At 42.2% G+C, this 21,136-nt stretch overlaps 1 protein-coding gene across 1 annotated transcript; it reads left to right on the forward strand.

The window, feature by feature from the left end:
* Positions 1-509: 509 nt before the first annotated feature.
* Positions 510-19,900, forward strand: traf3ip1 (TNF receptor-associated factor 3 interacting protein 1). Its single transcript, XM_061088460.1, has 16 exons — positions 510-700; positions 2,556-2,624; positions 4,018-4,179; positions 4,891-5,019; positions 5,657-6,082; positions 6,165-6,230; positions 6,676-6,699; positions 7,527-7,602; positions 7,903-7,923; positions 9,227-9,314; positions 10,439-10,531; positions 10,797-10,932; positions 11,018-11,054; positions 11,174-11,250; positions 16,254-16,471; positions 17,554-19,900. Exons 1-16 carry the CDS (start codon positions 578-580, stop codon positions 17,717-17,719), a joined length of 1,911 nt encoding a protein of 636 aa, XP_060944443.1. The 5' UTR covers positions 510-577; the 3' UTR covers positions 17,720-19,900.
* The last annotated feature ends 1,236 nt before the right edge of the window (positions 19,901-21,136 follow it).

Below are 21,136 nucleotides of genomic sequence, written 5' to 3' on the forward strand. Positions count from 1 at the left end.
ATCTATCTGTCCCTCTCTCTCTCTCTCTCTCTCTCTCTCTCTCTCTCTCTCTCTCTCTCTCTCTCTATCCATCTATTCCTGTATCTATCTCTATCCCTCTATCCATCTGTCTATCTCTCACTCTATCCCTCTCTCTATCCATCTATCTCTCTCTCTCTCTCTCTCTCTCTCTCTCTCTATCCATCTATTCCTGTATCTATCTCTATCTCTATCCCTCTATCCCTCTATACATCTATCTATCTCTCACTCTATCTATCCTTCTATCCCTCTATCTATCTATCCCTCTATATATCTCTCTAACCCTCTCTCTATCTATCCCTCTCTCTATCTATCCATCTCTCTATCCCTCTCTCCATCCCTCTCTCTCTCCTTGTTAGCCGTTGCTGTGGTCACGGGGCGGCTCTTAGCAACCGAAAGCCCCCTGCGCAGGCGCACTCTCGCAGCCCTGATGCATTGTGGGCCGTCAGAGTATTGACATAGCAACCGGGCTCCAGACAGACGGAGCGTCTTCCTCCCGGATGAGCGTCCTCTGTCCCCTCGTCCCCCCGACTCTCCGGCGCTGTGTCCCCGCGGAGCCATGAACCCGGCGGTGGTGAAGAAGACCCAGGACTCTCTGGGCAAAGTCCTGAAGAAGCCTCCGCTCACCGAGAAGCTGCTGAGCAAACCTCCGTTCCGCTACCTGCACGACATCCTCAGCGAGGTGAGGCTAATCCCGGCTAACCCCAGCTAGCATACCGGGCTGTCGGGTGCTAGCCCCGGGGGAACGTGTCGGTTATATGTTCACATCCCGGTTATAGACCCGTTCTCCAGCGGGACGTGTAGGCAGACAACACGGACACACGAACCACTTAGCTCGCGTATAGCCACGTTAGCATGAACTAAGCTAACCAATCGTTTACATTCAACTTCGCTGCACCGTTACTTCACCCGTTGACCCTAGAAGTTGAAAACCAGTACGACCACCCAGACATGGAGCTACTGGTGTCAACCAGCAACCCACTGGGAGGTGGTCTGTTCAGTTAAGGGTTGGGGGGGTTAGCCAGTTAGCTCCCATCTCGCAGGCGTCGTCCAGTTGCTAGGTACGACTGGTGCCCCCCCCATGGGTGTCAACAAACCAGTTCTAATCCACTGTGGTTAGCACAGGAGGGAACTACGGTGGCTGCGACGTTGGCTAAATGTGTGCGTCTATCTATCTATCTATCTATCTATCTATCTATCTATCTATCTATCTATCTATCTATCTATCTATCTATCTATCTATCTATCTATTCTGTATCTCTATCTATCTATCTGTCTATCTATCTATTCTGTATCTCTATCTATCTATCTATCTATCTATTCTGTATCTCTATCTATCTATATATCTGTATTTCTATATATCCGTCTCTCTCTCTCTCTGTATTTCTATATCTCTCTCTCTCTATCTATATGTATTTCTATCTATCTATGTTTCTATCTCTCTCTCTCTCTCTAGCTATCTCTCTCTCTCTCTATCTGTATTATATCTATCTCCCTATCTACCTAGTTTTAGTTATATGTAACTTCATATTAAAAAGTATCTATCTATCTATTCTGTATCTCTATCTATCTATCTATCTATCTATCTATCTATCTATCTATCTATCTATCTATCTATCTATCTATCTATCTGTATTTCTATATATCCCTCTCTCTCACTCACTCACTCTCTCTCTATCTGTATTTCTATCTCTCTCTCTCTCTCTCTCTCTTTCTATCTATCTATGTTTCTATCTCTATGTTTCTCTCTCTATCTATCTATCTATCTATCTATCTATCTATCTATCTATCTATCTATCTATCTATCTATCTATCTATCTATCTATCTATCTATCTATCTATCTATCTATCTATCTATCTATCTATCAATCAATCAATCACTCTCTCTCTCTCTCTCTCTATCTGTATTTATATCTATCTCCCTATCTACCTAGTTTTAGTTATATGTAACTTCATATTAAAAATTATCTATCTATCTATCTATTCTGTATCTCTATCTATCTATCTATCTATCTATCTATCTATCTATCTATCTATCTATCTATCTATCTATCTATCTATCTATCTATCCATCTATCTATCTATCTATCTATCTATCTATCTATCTATCTATCTATCTATCTGTATTTCTATATATCTCTCGCTCTCTCTCTCTCTCTCTCTCTATCGCTCTACCTGTATTTCTATCTCTCTCTATCTATCTATATGTATTTCTATCTATCTATGTTTCTATCTCTCTCTCTATCTATCTATCTATCTATCTATCTATCTATCTATCTATCTATCTATCTATCTATCTATCTATCTATCTATCTATCTATCTATCTATCTATCTATCTATCTATCTATCTATCGCTCTCTCGCTCTCTCGCTCTCTCGCTCTCTCGCTCTCTCGCTCTCTCGCTCTCTCTCTCTCTCTCTCTCTCTCTCTCTCTCGCTATCTGTATTTATAACTATCTCCCTAGTTTTAGTTATATGTAACTTCATATTAAAAATGATCTAATAATTCAGTGTGAAACCTTTATTTCTCCACACAGGTCATCCGGGCCACTGGTTTTATGAAAGGCCTGTATGGAGAGAATGACATGAAGTCAGACAATGTGAAGGTAAGTCGACTACACTCACTTGGTTTTGGCCGCCTGCCTCACAAAACTGATATCACTATTAGGTAACAGTGTTCTTTCCGTATTCTTTTGTCTCAGTTTAACGTCCCTAAGCAGCAGCCTTGTGTAGGAGATCACTTGTGCATTACATGGATCTCTCTAAAGGTGTCTGTGTGTGTGTTTGTAACCCTACACACTGGCTGCGTAACACACTCTGAGTGAGAGGAGCTGGCAGGACATGAGTGTGAGGGCCTGTGAAGGTGTTAGAACTCAAGTCTGACCGTTTCAGAGTTCACCCTGTATCAATACTAGATACGAAGGTGCTTGGTTTGGAGGGAAAAGTCCATAAATAACATAAATAAATGTTAGTGTTCAAAACTAGAAGCCTTACTAGTGGCATTAACCATGATTAAATTAAACATGTTATTGCTGTAATAGGAATTTAAAGTTGTTTCTTCATTTCTGCCACGTTTATACTGTACAGTACACCTTATATAAACTACTACTCGTGATTCACTATAATATTTAATGTTAACTATTAATTGTATTTATTGCCCATGCCCCTGTATAAGAATCGGTTGGATAGAAATGCCATAAAGGGAACAGTGCAAAGACTTATCACCTATTATAAGTGACAGGTCAGGTGGCTGCATCAGCTGCTAGTCCTTATGTTACATAGTTGGCAGGCTCTTCAGATACAGGAGGCTCATAGACGAGACACACAGCTTAGCCGGGTCATTTGTCTGGAGGAGTGACTGGTCTGTTTACATGTAGAATGTTAATGTTAGGAGATTAATTGTCCATGTTGTGGAAGAATAGCGTTGTCTCTTCCACAGTAGAAGACAGGACATCTATATAGATCAAAGCAAGCCCAACTTTAAAACATATACTAAGTACCTGTCTCCTGAAAGGGTTAAATTAAATCCAGGTTTTCTGTTTCCTCCTTCCTGCTGCCTTACAAGAACCCACATGTTCCTCATTGTCACCCATTGAGATTGAGGATTATCCCTTGAATTGCTGGATCTCATGTTCATAAATCTTAAACAATAGGCACCTTGCAATATATAGCATGTATATAACATATAAGTAGCCTCAAGTGTGCCCACGGATTGTGATTGTTGGGTCAGTTCTGGTAAAAGCTTGGTGTGAGGGCAGATTGGACTAAATTGCACCAATTCTACTGTCCAGCAACTATACACAACTTTGTCTGATGTGTAGACTTGTAGCATTGTGTTGATCTCGGCCGGCGTGTATATTTCTCAAGGGTTTTAATTACCCTGAGCTGTGTTGGAAAATGACTCCCATTGGAGATCTTACACTTCCACTGCCATATCCTCTCTCGTGTCTCTCCTGTGCATCTCCTGTTTATCACAACCTCTTTTTTTTATCTTTCTAGGATAAAGACTCCAAGATAGCCTTCCTCCAGAAAGCCATAGATGTCGTGATGCTGGTGAGTGGCGAGGCCCTGGCAGCAAAGCCAGCGCGCATTGTGGCTGGTCACGAGCCCGAGAAAACCAATGAGCTGCTGCAGGCCATCGCCAAGTGCTGCCTCAACAAGGTCTGTCTTCTTATTTAACACACACACACACACACACACACACACACACACACACACACACACACACACACACACACACACACACACACAAACATGCTGACAATTTCATCTAAAACTCCCTCCAGTTCTTCAAACCCCAAAAGAAAATTCAGTGTATATTATTTTTCACATCAAAATATTATCCTCCTGGCAAAACTTTAGAGCCTCCTCAGTGAGCACTTTGAAATATTTAAATTGCTCCCTGGAGATGGAGTGTAAACAGATGAGCTGGTGCCTGGGGGGTTGTCGTATTTTGATAGCATGTCATGTCCTAGGAGTGTAAATGTGTTTCTGTAATGTGCAGATAGCTGTGAAAGCTCATGAATGTGCTCATGTAATGTGTAAACAGAGTCAGATGAGGCAGCTGTTACACGCTACATGCCTGCTGATAAATCCAGTAAAAATAGGCAAAATAGATCAATCATTTTGTTTTCTTAAATCAGGTATCCCTTAAAACACTAAATGCTAGTAGTATATATATATATTTATTTCTAATTGCTCCAGAGTCATACAGTGATTCACTATTTAACCCTATTGTTGGGCCAGTTATACATTCAGCTGCATGCTACATGACTGTTTTGTTACATTGTAAGTCAACCAACAGTAATTGTAACTCTTTAATATTGTGGCTGTATTAAATGGAATTGCTCTTCTGCAATTAAAAATGTGTAGATGCCAAGTGATGATGCAGTGAAGCGAGTTCTTGGTGGAGAGAAGGTGGATTTGAAGACTAAAGCCAGCACCTCCAGGTCCCAGGACAAGGAGAACAGGGAAGAACGTGAACGTCACCAAGATAGAGAGGTGAGAGTCATCAGCTCCACTCAGAAGCTGCTTTCAGACATGCACTCAACTGTGAGAATATAGAGTCACTTGCTGTGGATATTATCACATGGGCTCGTTAATGAGGCCATGTGAGAATACAGCAAGAGATTCTCCAGAGGATTCAAGTGTGAACGAGTGGGCGTTTTGATGACACGTGACAGGTGCGAAACTGGAAAAAAAAAACAAAGTATGCAAAGATACAAGGATGAAAAAGATCTGCCATAAACGTAGAAGACGAAGATACAAATATGTAAACTTTAGATTTGAGGGGTTTTGGCATTAAGGGGCCAAGCAGTGACGATGTGATATAAACCACAATGCTTGATCTCTGTAGTGGAATGTATTCATCATGTTCTGTGTCCTGCCTGCTGCACCAGCCCTCACCTGAAGGATTTCTGTGTTGTTGTGAACACATCTGAGCAGAGAATTTTGCATTTTAAACATACGCCTCAGTCATAAAGACGGCCTGATGTGTATTTTCAATGTTAACCTTTAGCATTAGTTTGCTAGCTGCAGGCTAACAAACGAATACAGTCTGATCAAATGATGGGTCTTCCAGCATGTGCCTTTGACTCACATAAATTCAGACCCAATGTTTTGATGTCCTTTATTTCAGGAAAAGAAAAAGATTTCAAAGCACAAGGGTGGAGGGGACCATAAAGACCCAGACCAGCCCAAAGAGCAGGAGAGTCAACAGAGAGACGGGGAGAAGGAGCAGCACGCAGACAGAGACAAACACCAGCGCAGTGAACAGGAACACGGCAAAGAGCGTGACAAGGACAAGAGCCGGGACCGCGAGCGAGACAAGGACAGAGACAAAGGACGAGTTAAAGACAGGGACAGGGGGAAGGACAGAGAGAGGGATCGAGAAAGGGAAAAGGACAAGGAGAGGGGTAAAGAGCGAGAAAAGACAAAGGAGAGGGACTCCAATAGGGACTTGGAAAAAGACAAGGAAAAACGAAGAGACAAAGAGCGGGAGAAAGAGAGAGGACGACATAAAGAGAAGGAAGAGAGCAACAAAACTGTGAATGGAGATAACAAGGTGCGAATCATTAAATCCACACATATTTAACATGTTGGCAATAAGAGACATTCATTTCATTTAATGTGATGTTTGTGCTTAGTCCAGAGAATCAGAGGAAACAACGAGCCCAGAAGAGCCCAGACAAGCAGCCAAACCCGAACCTGCTGTAAGTTCTGACCTCTGACCCCAAGCACACACCTTTACATTTACACTTTACATGTGATTTTCTCATCTCAAATCCTGCTATGATTCCTGTATGCGAATGAAGAATTAAGAGTCAATCAGTCTCAGGATTTATGTTTACATAGTTGAAAAAATACACCTAACATTTTATGAAGGTTATAACAAAACACATTTATTTTTTTAATGCCTGGCCTCTTGCTCATCCAAGGAGCCAACTCCTGCTGAAGAGGTATTTAACCCTGCAGAAACAATCAATAGAAAAGTAGACTTGTGTCCACTGAGTGTTAAAATGCCTTGGGCTGGCTGGTTGCTTGGTCTAGTGCTAATATGGGCTTTAGTACTTGGGACACAAGGTGTTGTTTCCTCTTTCTAGCAGTGTAATTAATACGTGTCACATAGCCTAACCCTGTGTTCTCTTCTGTGTACAGCCTGCAGAAGCAGTTGAAAACCAGGTAAGAGCTTAACTCTTTTTCAATGGTTCAATAACACCTCACTTTTCAAGAAATTATGCATGAAGTATCATGTGAATTCAAAAGCACCTTGTATGCCTCTGGCTTGATTTTGTAAATTTGCTCTTTATCGTGCATGTTAACATCTGTGCTGCTGCCACCAGGGGGAATCCCTGTGTGTGAGCCGTGCAGGCGTTCACATTTAAAATACTAAACAGAAATCAAGCCAGTGCTCCGACAGACTTTTTACTAACTGCTAATGAAATGAAGCGTCCTGTGTGTTTTATAGTATTGATTGATAAAATATCACCTTCTATATATTCTAATTTCAACATATAGCTCAATTTCCGGCTTTATTTTGTTTCAGTTTCGTGGGGCGTTTATGGTTCTGTTTATTTCTGTTTATTGTTCTACAATATTATATTGGGTTGCTCTGGAGCACCCGTCTTCCTAACTCTGTTCCTGTATTGTTTTTGCTTGAGGTCTCTGCAGACAGTTTAATTTCAGCTGTTAAAGCTTTCAGTGCTTCAAGTCTGTTTTCTGTGCCTCACTCCAGCTACATTCTGTCATTTGATTTTCTTGTTTTGCTTTCCCTGCTAGAATGTCGCTACGTGCTGCAACCACACTTTGCTTTTCTGTCTTTACAACTTTTAATCTTTGCAATTTGCACAGAGATTTGTGCTTAATAGCTCTGTGGCATACCTCAGTGTACCGTCAACGTAATTAAAGAAAATGATGAGTGGTCATGTTCAGTGTGATAGAGAAGACGTGTGTCCTTTCACTTCTTCTTATTCTCAAGTTGTATCTTTGCTCCTTTTTTGTCCTCTTAGTCCGACAGTCCGGCTAGAATACCCCGGCCTTCATCTGCTAAAGGGCAGAGGCGGAGACCTAAAATCGGAGATCAAGGTAACCTCCAAAATACCTTATTCCCCAGACACCCTATATCTATCACCTATAGGAACAAGTCATATCTCATGACTGCTATTTAACTGCTGACAGAATTGAATTGTTGCAGTATTAACGTTTTTTTGTGCAAATGGAAAAAAAGGCAATACAATAAAAAAGCATTTTACACTTTTTCACACATTTTCCTAAATAGATTATAGAGATACACAACATTTTAATACCCCAGTATTTCACAAGAGCACTCTAACTTTCAGTGTTGTATTATAATGGACTCCTTGTTTTTCTCTTTGCTGTCAACAGATGAATCTGACAGCGAGGGAGGTAAGAGTTCCCTGTGTCTCATCCAGCTGCATGCAAACATGATTTTTAACATCTACTCAAGAATGTGTACTCTTTAAATCTGTGCACATGATCGAAATTATATTCAGAAGACCGTCATGGTTAACTGCAACAACTGAGAAGGAGACCACTGACACTGATCTATCGTATAGTTAAACAAATAACCCACACAACGTTTAGTTCTGACTTCTAATCAACTGACCACAGTTACAGTATGACTTCCAATGCCCTAAAACCCCCCATCAGCTGTTGTTAGCTCCCTAATCTGATCTAATATAATCTGAAAACCATCAAAGAAATGTTTTCCTTAAAAAGTCCCTTCGGGTTCACGCTCCACATTGAGTGAGAGAGTGAGAGAGAGAGTGAGTGAGTGAGTGAGAGACTCACCCAGTGATTAAGGGGGGTGGTGAGCAAGTCAGTCAAGTTTGTTTGTAAAGCCCAATATCAGATTTGGTGTCTACAGTCCCTCACCCAGGCTGAACTCTCGTGTGTAGAGCGGGAGCTGGTGTGGGAAAAGACCGTTCACAAATAAACACAAACGTTATAATGGTTTGTAGAAATTCCATAAAATTCAGCGTTAAGTCCAAGTGGATCAAATCTTTTAACAAGTCCATTAATCAGGCTTCATCTCATTCAGAATCCAAGAGAAAAATAAGCAAATTTTGCCAACTTCACTAAAGCAAAAGGAGCCAGTGGGTTCACATCAGGGCGCACGACAGAAACCAGGGAAGGTCAGGGTGAGACTTCAGGGAGCAGCTGTACCTCAGAGCGATTTCTCTAAGAGCAACTGGAAGTTAATGAAAAAATAACCGAAGCTGCATGAGAAACTTTAAGGTTATTTATTCATGCACGGCTCAGATCTTAGAGTGTTAGATAAAACCTGTTTCACCTCTGATATAGTCAGAAGTGAATGTTTCCTTTGCACCACACCCAACCGTCTTTTCACCTGATGCTGAGAACAGCTGTACATCACTTCATTCAGATGGGAGGATAAAACTACTGAGGGTTGGCAAAGACAAGATTTCTCGGGGGAGTTTAATTTAGATTTCTACACATATGAAGGACTGCAAGGAATTTTGGATCAGAGCATGAGCTGAGCGTCAGTGCAAAGAGGTGAAGGAGTCTGCGTGTAGGTGTTGGTTGGTGGAGCTTTTTCAGAGCATTTCAGACAAAGAAAAGAAAACTCTTTCATGAAGGTGTGCCCTTGAGTCTCACTATTCACTATGCCATGATTACATTTAATCCTTGCTATATTATACTGAGCCATGACTGTTTCCTTTCACAGACGCAGATGCTCAATTAACCCAGAGACCTGTTCCTCAGGAAAATGGAGACGCAGCCGGCTCCTCGGTGCCACTTGACACAGCTTCCAGGTCTGTACAGTCGTCAGCATCTCACCCCCCACCTAGAAAACTGTTTCACTGAGGTCGTTGCATTTGTTGTACGGCGTAGATGTAGTGAGGACACAAATACAGACATGCAGGCAGGTGCTTTAAAGTGAGGTTATTAGAGGATAAGGTGAAAACACAAGTTTGCAGACAGGTTCAGATCTGGCAGATATAACACAGAGAAATGGACCATTTGGCACGGGACTCTGGGAAGATGGCTCGTAAATATGCAGGAGAGGTAATTAGGGGAATGGGAATACCTGTGAGGTTGAACAGAGATAGAGAATAGGAGACATGTGATTGGAGCAGGAAGGAAAGATAAGGCCATCTGGTGGCTGGAGACCAGAGCAGATATATACAGGGCAAAGGATACTAACCAATAATAATGCTCCATTGACCAAACCACCACTCCCGATTCTATATCACAGACTTCCATTGCTCTCATAAGCTGCTCTCCCATTAACCTGTCAAACACAACATATATGTGAACAAACTATGACCAGTGCCTGGACAATATTCATTGTATTGCAACACTGCACAGAATAAATATGTAGTTCATAAAGGTCAGGATCTTTTGATGCGACAGTCATGTTGTTTCAACTAATTTTAGTAATAAAGTAATTTAAGAGGGTTTAATTTGAGTATTATCACATTTCATTGTGGTACATCGCTTTATTAATTTAGTTGTTTATTTAAAATTGTTTGAGCTTTGGTTCTGAAACCGATCCATGATCGATTCCAGTAGATTTTACAGTTGAATAATTGACCTTAATTTGGATAATTGTGAATGTTCTGTTCTGTGGTTTTTTTGGGGGGGCAGCTGTGTTATTCCAGTTTCACTGTTTTAATACTGTGAAAGTTTATTGTTCCAGGTACTTTTCCAAAGATTGTTATCCCCCAAATCAGAAGGACTCATTGTAGCTGTCACAAATCAGACATGTGGCAAATCTCACAGAGAATTTGTCTCGTGAAAGGAGACAAGAAAAAACAAACCACCTTGTTAGACGAAACAAAAACTACTTGTTTATATGCTAAACACGTTTACTTTGTAAAATGTGTTAGTTTAACAGCTTATTTGAATAATGTGTACAATCCTTTAATCCTTGCAGCAACAGACGAATACCTCGGCCGGGCAGTGCTCGCCCTGCACCTCCTCGAGTCAGGAGACAGGAAAGTCACCCTGATGTGACCTCGGCTGAGAGGTGACTTCACCACACACACATTCACTAATGTCACAATTCTATTATTTTACTGGCAAAGACGAATGCCTCCTCTTCTTTGTGAAAACATTCACAGTTTGAAAACAGGTCTTGTTCCTGCCATTGGGACAGATTAATCACTGAAGCAGCTTTCAGACATGCACTGAACTCTGGAGATTTTCTACACTTTCTCCCAAGGAGGTGCATATGCATACCTCACACTTTTTAAGTAAGCATTAAGTGAAGCTCTTTGTCTTTTCCCCCCCAGACTGTCCAGTGCCAAGCCTTCAGCACCTGTCATCATGGATGGGAAGAAGCTGTCTGAGGATGAGGAGGATGAAGATGAACAATTTGTCGTTGAGGAGGTGGTCCCTCGACTCTCAGACGCCCCTGAGCTGGAGGTGGTGAGTAACCTTAAAGGGGATTTCTTTTAATATCGAGGAGAAACATACGTCTGGAAGTTATCAACCCTTTTATTTTCTGTTACAGGATCCTGCGCAGGAACTACACAGTGAAGAGAAACACGGTACAGTCATATTTCCTTTTATTTTGAAAAGGAGCATTGCTGCCCTCTGAGTTCTCTCCCACCTGTGGCTTGAGGAAATACGTCTTTCACTTCTCCTCTCATTGTTTCTGTCCATCCAGGTGGTCTTGTGAAAAAGATAATCGAGACCAAGAAAGACTATGAATTGTCACCATCCTCCCCAAAATCTAAAGAGCAGGTATGTACCGTTATTGTAGCAGTTACACTCCATCTCCACAAGAGGGCAGTGCCAGTCCAGTTCTGTTTTGTTAAACATTCCCACCAGTTCCACCAACCATTCTTTCCAGAAAGTTACGTGCCCACTGCAGCGCTGGTTATCATCAACAGAAAAATACAAACAAATGGAGTGTAGAGGTGTAATTGCACTGACTTAAAATAAAAAAAAACATATTCCCCTTCAGTGAAGCTGAATGTCTGATAACCAGCCGAGCAGGCATGGTCCCTCACAGACCACACACACAACCGACCCGCACATCAAGATGTCTGGCCCAAAATGAGCTTGTTTTCGGGGGTTGCTCCTATCACAGGTATGCTGTGTTGTGTGAGAGTTTTTCTACTCGGCTGTGAACACTGTGATGAAATCTGCCGTCTGAGCAGGGGACTGAAGAACAATCCTGGAGACTGTTGTGGACAAATGAGAACCGTTGCTGCACAAACATCCTCTTCTGTCTTTCATATTTTCCTTCTTGCCATAAATGTGTTGGATAAAAAGGAATCAGCATTTTAGAAAGACTTTCCTTCTCGTCTCCTCTCACTTCATATGAGACACGATACACCGGCGTTTTCTCAGGTGACACGTTGCCGATGCTCTTGTGTTTCCCTTTGTCAGCTTATTTATCAGCCAGAAAGTCTGTGCTCCGTCATCATTATTTAGACTGTGAATCGGTGTGAAAGTTCCAGTTTGGTCTGTCGTCCATGGTGTGAGGTGGCGTACACTGTCTGCTTTGGGTGGTCCTCTCCACTGAAGCATACTCTGCCTGCATCCCCTCCTCACTGACCACCCTGACTCTAATGGATGCACTGTTTTGGACTGTCACTCATGCACAAAGGCCCCTGATCCATCCCCTCCCGACTGCGGCCTCAGACATCGTCCCTCATAACTCACACCTGACGTTGTCTCAGTCTGACCACAAGTTCGCCGAAATAGCCTGGCAGGAATTCTTAGCCCTGGGATTCTACCAGCTGTGTTAAATATATAGTTTTTAACATACGGCATACATACATGCTCCAACCAAACATGCATACGTCCACACACACCAGCAAAGGACCCAGGTCTTTGTGTAACGTGAGCGTAGCCTTGTAGAGTCTGTCCTCATTTTCTTAAAGCAGCCTCCTCAGCTTTCAGCGGTTCCAAACCTTCATTCCAGGGTATCCTGTCCGGTCTGCAGGGGCAGCTCAGAGCAGGTCCATCTGCACACAGGACCAGCTCCATCCACCCCTCCGTCATTACTGGCCTTGCCTCGTCAGCTGTATAAAGAACTATAATGACTTCCTTCCTGACATGAAAGGGTGGAGAGGTCAGCTTAATGGAGTCGGGTTTTTTTTTCTCCTCGTAATTACGGTAAAACACGCAGGGACAAAAATGTAAATATTGAGCTTCCTCATTCTGTGTGGTATGGCAGGTTTGAAATTTCAGCTGGAGCGTTTCACTTTGAGGAGCTCTGATATTTGTCATAACTCTAATATTCAACTTCACGGTCATGGCCAGCCTCTAGTCATCTCTGAGCTTTGGTATTTCTATCCTGCACTGATGCAAAAAGAGGGAATACTTACACTATCGAATGACCGTGTGTTGCTCTCTCCTGCCACTGTGTGTGTGTGTGTGCGACCGAGCACTCTGCTGTATATTTATGGGGACGACCTTTCTTGCGACCCTTCAGCAGCAGTGTATATTATTCCAAGATACTTCTCTTCTTATTTAGACAGACTCTGCCCCCTTTGCAGCAGCTGCGTTTTCATAAGAATTTTTGTGTACTCTTTTCCCCCCCTTTTCTTTCCCCCCATCAAATTAGCCTTGATGAAGGTTTGTAATGTATAAATAAACCCTGTGGCGTACAAATGGACGGCTGTTGAGTGAGAGGCACGGAGGAGAAGGGCCAGAATACTCTCTGCAGAATTGTCAAGAAAATAAATACTCCCCTCTCCAGACCTCTGCGTCTTCATAAACATCCAGCGCTTTTTTTTTGTGGAAACATAAGGAAATGACCTTGTGCCTTTCCATTAGTCGTTTTACTTTTGTAGAGGTCATATTGACTTGTCAGGAATTTGGCCAGGTTCATGATGAGTACCCACCTGAAGCAGTTTAAATTAGCCTTCTCCCTCCCTGAGAACGTTTGAATGGTAAACCGTTTTATTTCAACATAGTTTTCCATTGTCTGTTATTAAAGTCATTGGTCCCAGAGGAATTCACCCCCGCAGCCCAGGGGGGTGATCTCAGTCGTCTCCCCGAGGGGCTACAGTGACCTTGCAACAACATCCTGTGACCCCGCTGGCTGTAGGTTCTCCTCCTCACCTCACTGACTGCAAGCTATTTTTATGATGTAGCTCGACTCCTATGAAAAAATGTCGAGGAAGCCCATAAACAAACGGTGGGAGCGGATCCTCGTCCCCATGCTCGGCTCGAGGAACACACTGTTAGACTCATCAAGGTGTGTGTCAGTGTCTCTAAATGAGCATCGGGAGCCAAGAGGATTGATCCCAGAAGCTGCCGAGCGGTTATACGTGCTCTTCAGTGATCCGTCTCATAGTTGCAGGCGGTGATGTGAGATTAATTCAACTCACGTTAAAGATACAGATCAATGGATTCTGCCGCTTGTGTTTCATATGCCACCAAACCACCATAACTTCAACTTCACCTTATGTTGATTCATCTTTATTTATAGTCGAAGCAGCTCTAATCAGAGTTTATAATGTCTGTGATCCCCCTCGGCCCAACCGAAGTGCAGCTGAGAGACGAACAGCCAGTGTGTGAGTCTTGTAGCCTCTTAGTGGAAGCTGATTTCTGATTATTAGCTATACAGCGAGTGTGTACATTTTTGTTTTCCCAGTTAATGATCCCCCAGAGGTTGCTCCATCACACTGACAGGTCCTGTGCTTGCAAACTGTTTTTCTTGTCAGGGGAAACTTTGAAGAATGTTTATTGTCTTGTGCCAGAAAATCCCTCTAAGTCACCCATGAAGCACACTTTTGCACGTATTTCTATTTAGCTGATTAGACCTGTGATGACATTGCAGTTTGCCTGTCAGTGTTACGGTACGTCCATGTTGTCCCTCTTTTGAAGCGGCCGAGTTTTTAATTATTGTTAGAGATTGAACTCGAACATTTTGCCTTCCAACAACAATAATGAAATCAAGATTGAATGATTAATTCATGAACTTTCCCAATGTACGAGATGATACTGAAGGAATGTAACTCGTCCACCTGCCCGTTGGAACATCAGACAGAGGCTCTGTCTTCTCCATTGCCTGGAGCTTTCACCATGTCTGAGATAATGGGAAAACCTGCTCCCCTTCCTCCCCTCTCACCTCCTGCTCCTCTGCGGTCACCACATCTAAATATTGTTCTGTGATCTGGGTGAGAAAAAGGAAAACTGGGAGCACCCGGGTCTCGTAGCCCCCCGACAGGGACCTCCATAAAGCAGTGATTTATATCCACCCGAGCAGAGTGCACACGAACCAGGGGTCATGTTTTCACGCCAAGTTTTTTTTATTTTCCAACAGAGAAGGAGAAAGGGGGGGGGCGGGCGGGCGAGGCAGCGAGAGGACGGCAAATAGAACGAAGCCGCGGGTCCTGTCTGGGCTGTGCAGAGCAAACCGCAGCCAGCCAGGCCGAATGAGCCGTAGAGTGTTTGTGTAGCTGCAGGGTTCACGGCGCCCAGTGGAAGCCACCCACCTTGCAGGGGGACCGCCGGGCCGAGGCATCTCAACCCTCACACTCTCGGACCACCGCAAGTGGGTAGCGGAGAGAGTGCGGCTGTCAGAGAGTTGTACTCGCTCACCGACAAGAAACGATACCACACAATGTCGTTTCATTGCCATTTCTGCAGCGTGACCGGGTGGAGTAAAGCCGCCTTTTAACATTGTGATCACTCGGCTCGATAAGGAAAATCCCATCTTCACCTTTCTGTGTATAGGCTGCGTGACAGGGTGTGTGTTTTGAAGAGGAAGCTGTCATTAGTTCACACACTGTCACCGGTGGGATTCCTGCTGCCTCATGAAGGAAGGGTCTCCCGTGTGTGCAGCCAAAAGAGTCCAACTTGAAAGGATGAATAAGTGTAGTAGTTGTTACTCAATACTGTAGTAAAATAACCTCACTGCCACAGCCTGTTACTAAAATAAACAAGACTTTAAGACCAAGAGTGCGGGCGGGGGTGTGTAATTGTGTGTGTGTGTGTGTGTGTGTGTGTGTCCATCCACTGTGTGCTTCACCTGATCCTTGGCTTGGTGTTTGTGTGTGTGTGGCTTTATGGTTGCAATACTGAGTGCTTTCCCCTTGCGCACACACACACACACATACACACACACACACACGCACAAACACACACATATACTCACACACATACACTCAGAGGCCTTGCCAAACCCAGCTGAGCAAACATCATTGGGTTTGCTCCTTGCCGAGGGAGGTCCTTCCCCGATACCTTCCTCTCCTTTTCGCCATCAAGGGACCGAGTGTAATTGGGCTATAGCAGCCCCCCCACTCACACACACACACACACACCCGACTGCACACCATACACTGGAAGCCTTCACCAGCCAGTCAACCAGTCCCCCCCCCCCCCCCCCCCCCCCCGACTTTGGCCAACACAATTCCGGCACGCGTTTGATCTTTATATATACAGCTAGGTTGGTAGAATTCCTGCCTAACATTTTTAGCCTTGAAATCCTAAACCACTAAATACAGCCGCTTGCTTCAGTCGCTGGCGAAGGTGGGATTCCTAAAGAGGGTTTATTATGTTTTGGTCTAGGGACACACAAGGGATTTGTGTGTGTGTGTTCCTGCGGTTGTTCGATACGGAGCGGAGTGAGATTATATCAAATCTTTTGAGTTTCGTACTTTGCCTCGTAAAATGAAATGAGGGTTCCTCGGACTCTTCCTCGGACACCAACATGCTGATGTTTACAGGCTTTGTAAGTTTGACGTATTCTCACACTGCACCCATGATTCCATCCTCACTTCCAGAGCTGGGTGTCCGAAGCGTCGCGGAAGAAAGAGCGGGACGTGGTGACGAAGGAGATCGAGCGGCTGCGCTCTTCCATCCAGACGGTGTGCCGCAGCTCGCTGCCTCTGGGGAAGATCATGGACTACATCCAGGAGGACATGGACGCCATGCAGGCGGAGCTGAGCACCTGGCGCCTGGAGAACAAGGAGCACGCTCAGGCCTTGGTGCAGGAGCAGAAGTGGGTTGACACATGCACAACATGGAATGTGTTGTTGAAAGAATATTTTTTTTATTTCCAGGACCCGTTTGGATACAGATTCTCATGCAAGGGTCATGTTTTAATGACTCCTCTTCAGTGGAGCCTTCCAAAAATAATACTGTCGTTCAAAGAAGAGAGAATCACTGTCACATATTAAGGGTTTAATCAATCAATCAGACTTTATTTATAGATAGATAGATAGATAGATAGAGTACTTTATTCATCCCCGAAGGGAAATTAAGTTGTCATAGCAGCCGGTATATTTGAATACAATAAAATACAATACAATAGAATAAAATTAAAAATATTTAGGTAGAAAGAATAAAAAAACAGAAGCACAAGATAAAATACAATAAAATAGGTAGATAAAGTGCAGTGGCAAGATGATGGTAAAAGTACTGATGATATGATGGTAATGGTATTGTTAGACAGTATATAAGAATAGTACAGTATACATAGTATATAATATAACATAATATATATTTATATATGATAGTAATTATACCAATATAAAAGCAGTATATGGTAATAATGGCAGCAACAGTATATATAATAATAATGGTGATATAATAATACTAATTATAACATGTACACATGTATAAATATGTGTATATAGACTTATGTAAACAAGAATATACAGAGAGTATGATATATAGTAGAGGTATGAATATGAATATAAGTATTCGACTATACAATAGGTAATATAATATACTATGAGTCTAAGAATATGTAGACAGAGTGTGCAAAAGACAATATTATTGTATAAAATGATATATAATATCAATATGGTTTATATGAACACATATCACAAACTAAGTGTAACACATTGCTTCACATAACACAATCACATAACTTTTCAGGTAATTCACGTAGACGATTAACGTTTGTGTGTGTGTGTGTGTGTGTGTGTGTGTGTGTGTGTGTGTGTGTGTGTGTGTGTGTGTGTGTGTGTGTGTGTGTGTGTGTGTGTGTGTGTGTGTGTGTGTGTGTGTGTGTGTGTGTGTGTGTGTGTGTGTGTGTGTGTGTGTGTGTGTGTGTGTGTGTGTGTGTTTGTGCTGCAGAGCGACAGACCGCGCCGTGGAGCCTCTCAAAGCCGAACTGGTCGAGCTGGAGCAGCTGATCAAGGACCAGCAGGACAAGATTTGTGCTGTAAAGTCCAACATACTGAAGAACGAGGAGAAGATCCACAAGATGGTGACGGGAATGAATTCCTCTTCCAGAACCTGAATGTCACTAACTTCTTTAAATGCACTGACGACTTGTGTAGGTACGAACACTTCACCCTTCAGAATCATGGCCAGGACGTTTTTCTTGGAGGTTAATGTTGGACGGGACCAAACTCTGCACTTTTATGACTCTTTTTTGAGGATGGACCCAGACACATACCTACACAACCAGGGTGGGAAACAAACTTCATTCGTTGGTAAATAAAAAAAGACGTCATGTGTTGGTTTAGAGGTCAGACTCTATTCTAACATGTGATTAAATGGAACAAGCTGGTGGTAAAGTCAGAAGTTCACTAGCTGCTTATCATAGAATAAATAAATAAATAAATAAAACGATCTTCCTTCTCCCAACCTCAACTTGTCCCCCTGCTCTGAAACGGTGCCTTTCTGGATTGAGCTTATGACAGTTACAATAGATAGTTGTGTTTAATGCTTGATTTTACCACACGTTCAAATATCATTCGATTTAAAAATGTATTTCCTTCTTCTTCTTTCAGTACTGAGTAAATATATAGAACACAGGAGGAAAATTCAATTGAATTATCTCTTTCTTTCATATAGAAATCATATTTTTTTATGTGGAGGGTCATGACTGTGGTACCGTCCTTGTTTTGAGTTTGTCCAGCGGTCTTTTCCATCTCCCCTTTGTTTAACACAACCTTTCAAACTCTTCATGTTGTTAAAAACTCAAAGTTCACTTGTTATTTCATTCACTCTTCCACTTGTTACGCACCGTGGCACTTTGATGATGAGGGGGATCAGGTTAGAAAAACCATTTTGGCAGCACAACAGTGTTAAATTCCTTTCCTCTCACATTCTCTTCTAAATATCTCATAACTCACAACACAGGCAAGACATAGGACAAAAAGAAAGCATAGATCCATCTTTGCAGTGAGGATACAGGATAGCCACCACCATGGATAGCCCTCCGCTTTATTCGTATCATAGAATTTGCCAAACTCATCCATTTTGGGGATGAGCACAATGTTTGGTTGGATGGCAAATTCTTGAGTGAACATTCAAATCCTTATAAATAGAAAAACATCTTATTTTACCAGCTCCTTCTTTAAGAGATGTGCTTTACACATGTAGCTAACATAGAAATATATATATATATATGAAGCAATACTCGGCTGATGACAGCAGTGACAGATTAGATTAGAGACGTCAGACTGAAAGTAACCACTGTCCACAGTTCTCCTCAAATACCAAGTAATAGAAACGTGTCATTGTTCCATGTGTGAATGAAATAGAAACGTTTCAGTACATTGTGGCCTATCTCACCCTGAATGAAAATGCAGTTATCGTATTTAAGTAATAGTACAAATGTAATTTTACATCGTTGATACTTCCTTATATGCAGTTGCTGCCTCTGTTAGTTCTGCTACAGAATTGCCTCCCAGAGGATTTAGAATGCCGGTGTTTTTAGAAAACAGTTGCTCTGATGAATGTAATTGTTCCCTTCCCCATAATGACCAGCAAAGGCCATAATAACCAGCGATAGCTACATGTTTTATATTTTTTTTTAGCCATGAAGTGATGATCTAACAGTTCTGGGGTTTCAATATCTGCTGTCTCAGCATTTAAACATTCAACACATCCGTGCTAAGAACATGAATTTGTTAAGTTTACTGTGAAGGTAAAAATTATTCGTAAATGGAAAGTAAAACAAACCTTGAAAAAAATGTAGAATACCATAAATGGTGCATAGAACAGACTGGTTTGAAATGTAACCAACTTCCAAATATCCAATTTTGTCATAGCCTGTTTTTGCTAAGTAGTTTTTACAATAAGACAAGAAAATATAAAATAAAGCTAACCTAATATTTTTCGAAAAGGGAAAATCTGGATTCTTCAGTGGGGAAATATCTCGATCAATGCTATTTATTTGAGAGCTCGTAAACATTTAAAATATACAAACATGTAGTCTGATTTCTACTCTATTTTCCTATCAGTATTATATTTAGTCCACCAAATATAAATGACAACATTTACTTCCTAGAAAATCAAATTGAATAATCCTAAAACCCCTGAAGAAGTGAGAATCTGCTTGTCCGTGCTTTATGAAAGGACCATTTTCACTCTTTACACCTTTTGTATCATATCCTTGGTTTCTCTTTAAACTGTACATTATGTATATGTGGAGACTGTATCATAGTTCAGATAAATATATAATTTTGTAGTGGAGTGAAATAAATGGTTACATTGCAACAAGTTGTTTTTGTCTTCTCTTGTTTTCCAGTTGAAAGCGGTGACTGTTGCTGAGTTAGAAAAGATTTACAGACTCGAGGTTAAGTTCACTTTATAATAGAAACTTAATGTGAGGTCTGGATTTGCTTGAGTTACAACATGAGTGAAATGATGCATGGCCCCCGCGTCCCACTGTCGAGGAGTTTCTTTTTGAAGCCCGCTCTCCACCGCTGACAGAAGTAAAACATTTCACTTCCTTTTTTCGGGCCCTCGAGCAACATTAGCAGCAACTTTTTTTTTTTGTCTGACAAACCACGAAACAGCTGCGACACACACAAAACGTATCAGGAGTCCACTTCTAACAGCTATTGAGCAAAGACTTGGACGGAGGGTTTGTGATGCAGGCTGGGAGATTTAGCTGAAGGCCCCCGGGGAACAGGTGTGGACCCCTGCTCCACAGCAAAGACCCCCAGCTTCGGTCCCAGCAGGTGAAGTGACTTAAGACCTCGCTGCCTCTTCACTGGTCCAAACGCTGCCGTGGGTTTCGAATCTGACAATAGTCGGTGCTGCTAATGATGAGTGACTACACCTTTTACTCTGCAGTTAACCCCTAATCCTCATGAGGCCGAGCTGAAAGGTTTTAATCCTGAAAATGAACTGCACTTTAGAGGCAGTCAAATAGTAATCTGACTGCTTTCTGTATTCATTGAAAGGTTTAATCTTTGCAGTCTGAGGCTTGAACTGCAAATTCTCAGGTCTTAATATGAGTTTGAGTCTGGCTGCAAACTTACAATACCTCCAACACTGTCTTTAACATTGTGAGATAATATTTTGCTGAATTTCTCATAGAATGATGTGTAAACCTTGATGGAAAAAAAAGCTTTGCTAACGATGACTAAGTGCAATTTTGTGTGGATCCAAATAAAACTAAAAACCTATAAATATCACCAATGTGTTGCTGAGAAACGTAATATAGACTTAGGTATAACTCTTAATATTGTGTCTCTCAAAACTACTGAACTACTGCAGAGTCTTTTTATCAATACTTCAGATTCCTGTTCCGATATGAAACAATCTGTGAGTAACCTGTTCTCGACCGGGGACACGTGGGACTGTCGACCAGTCCATTGGTTTTTAAAGCACCGTCCGGGCCTCAGTGTGTGTTGGACCGAGCGTGAAGCCTCGGCTGCATGCCTCTGTGGTGCGAGAGATGACTCACCACAAATTA

The sequence above is a fragment of the Limanda limanda genome, chromosome 16, assembly GCF_963576545.1.
Source record: "Limanda limanda chromosome 16, fLimLim1.1, whole genome shotgun sequence".
Taxonomy (NCBI): Eukaryota; Metazoa; Chordata; class Actinopteri; order Pleuronectiformes; family Pleuronectidae; genus Limanda; species Limanda limanda.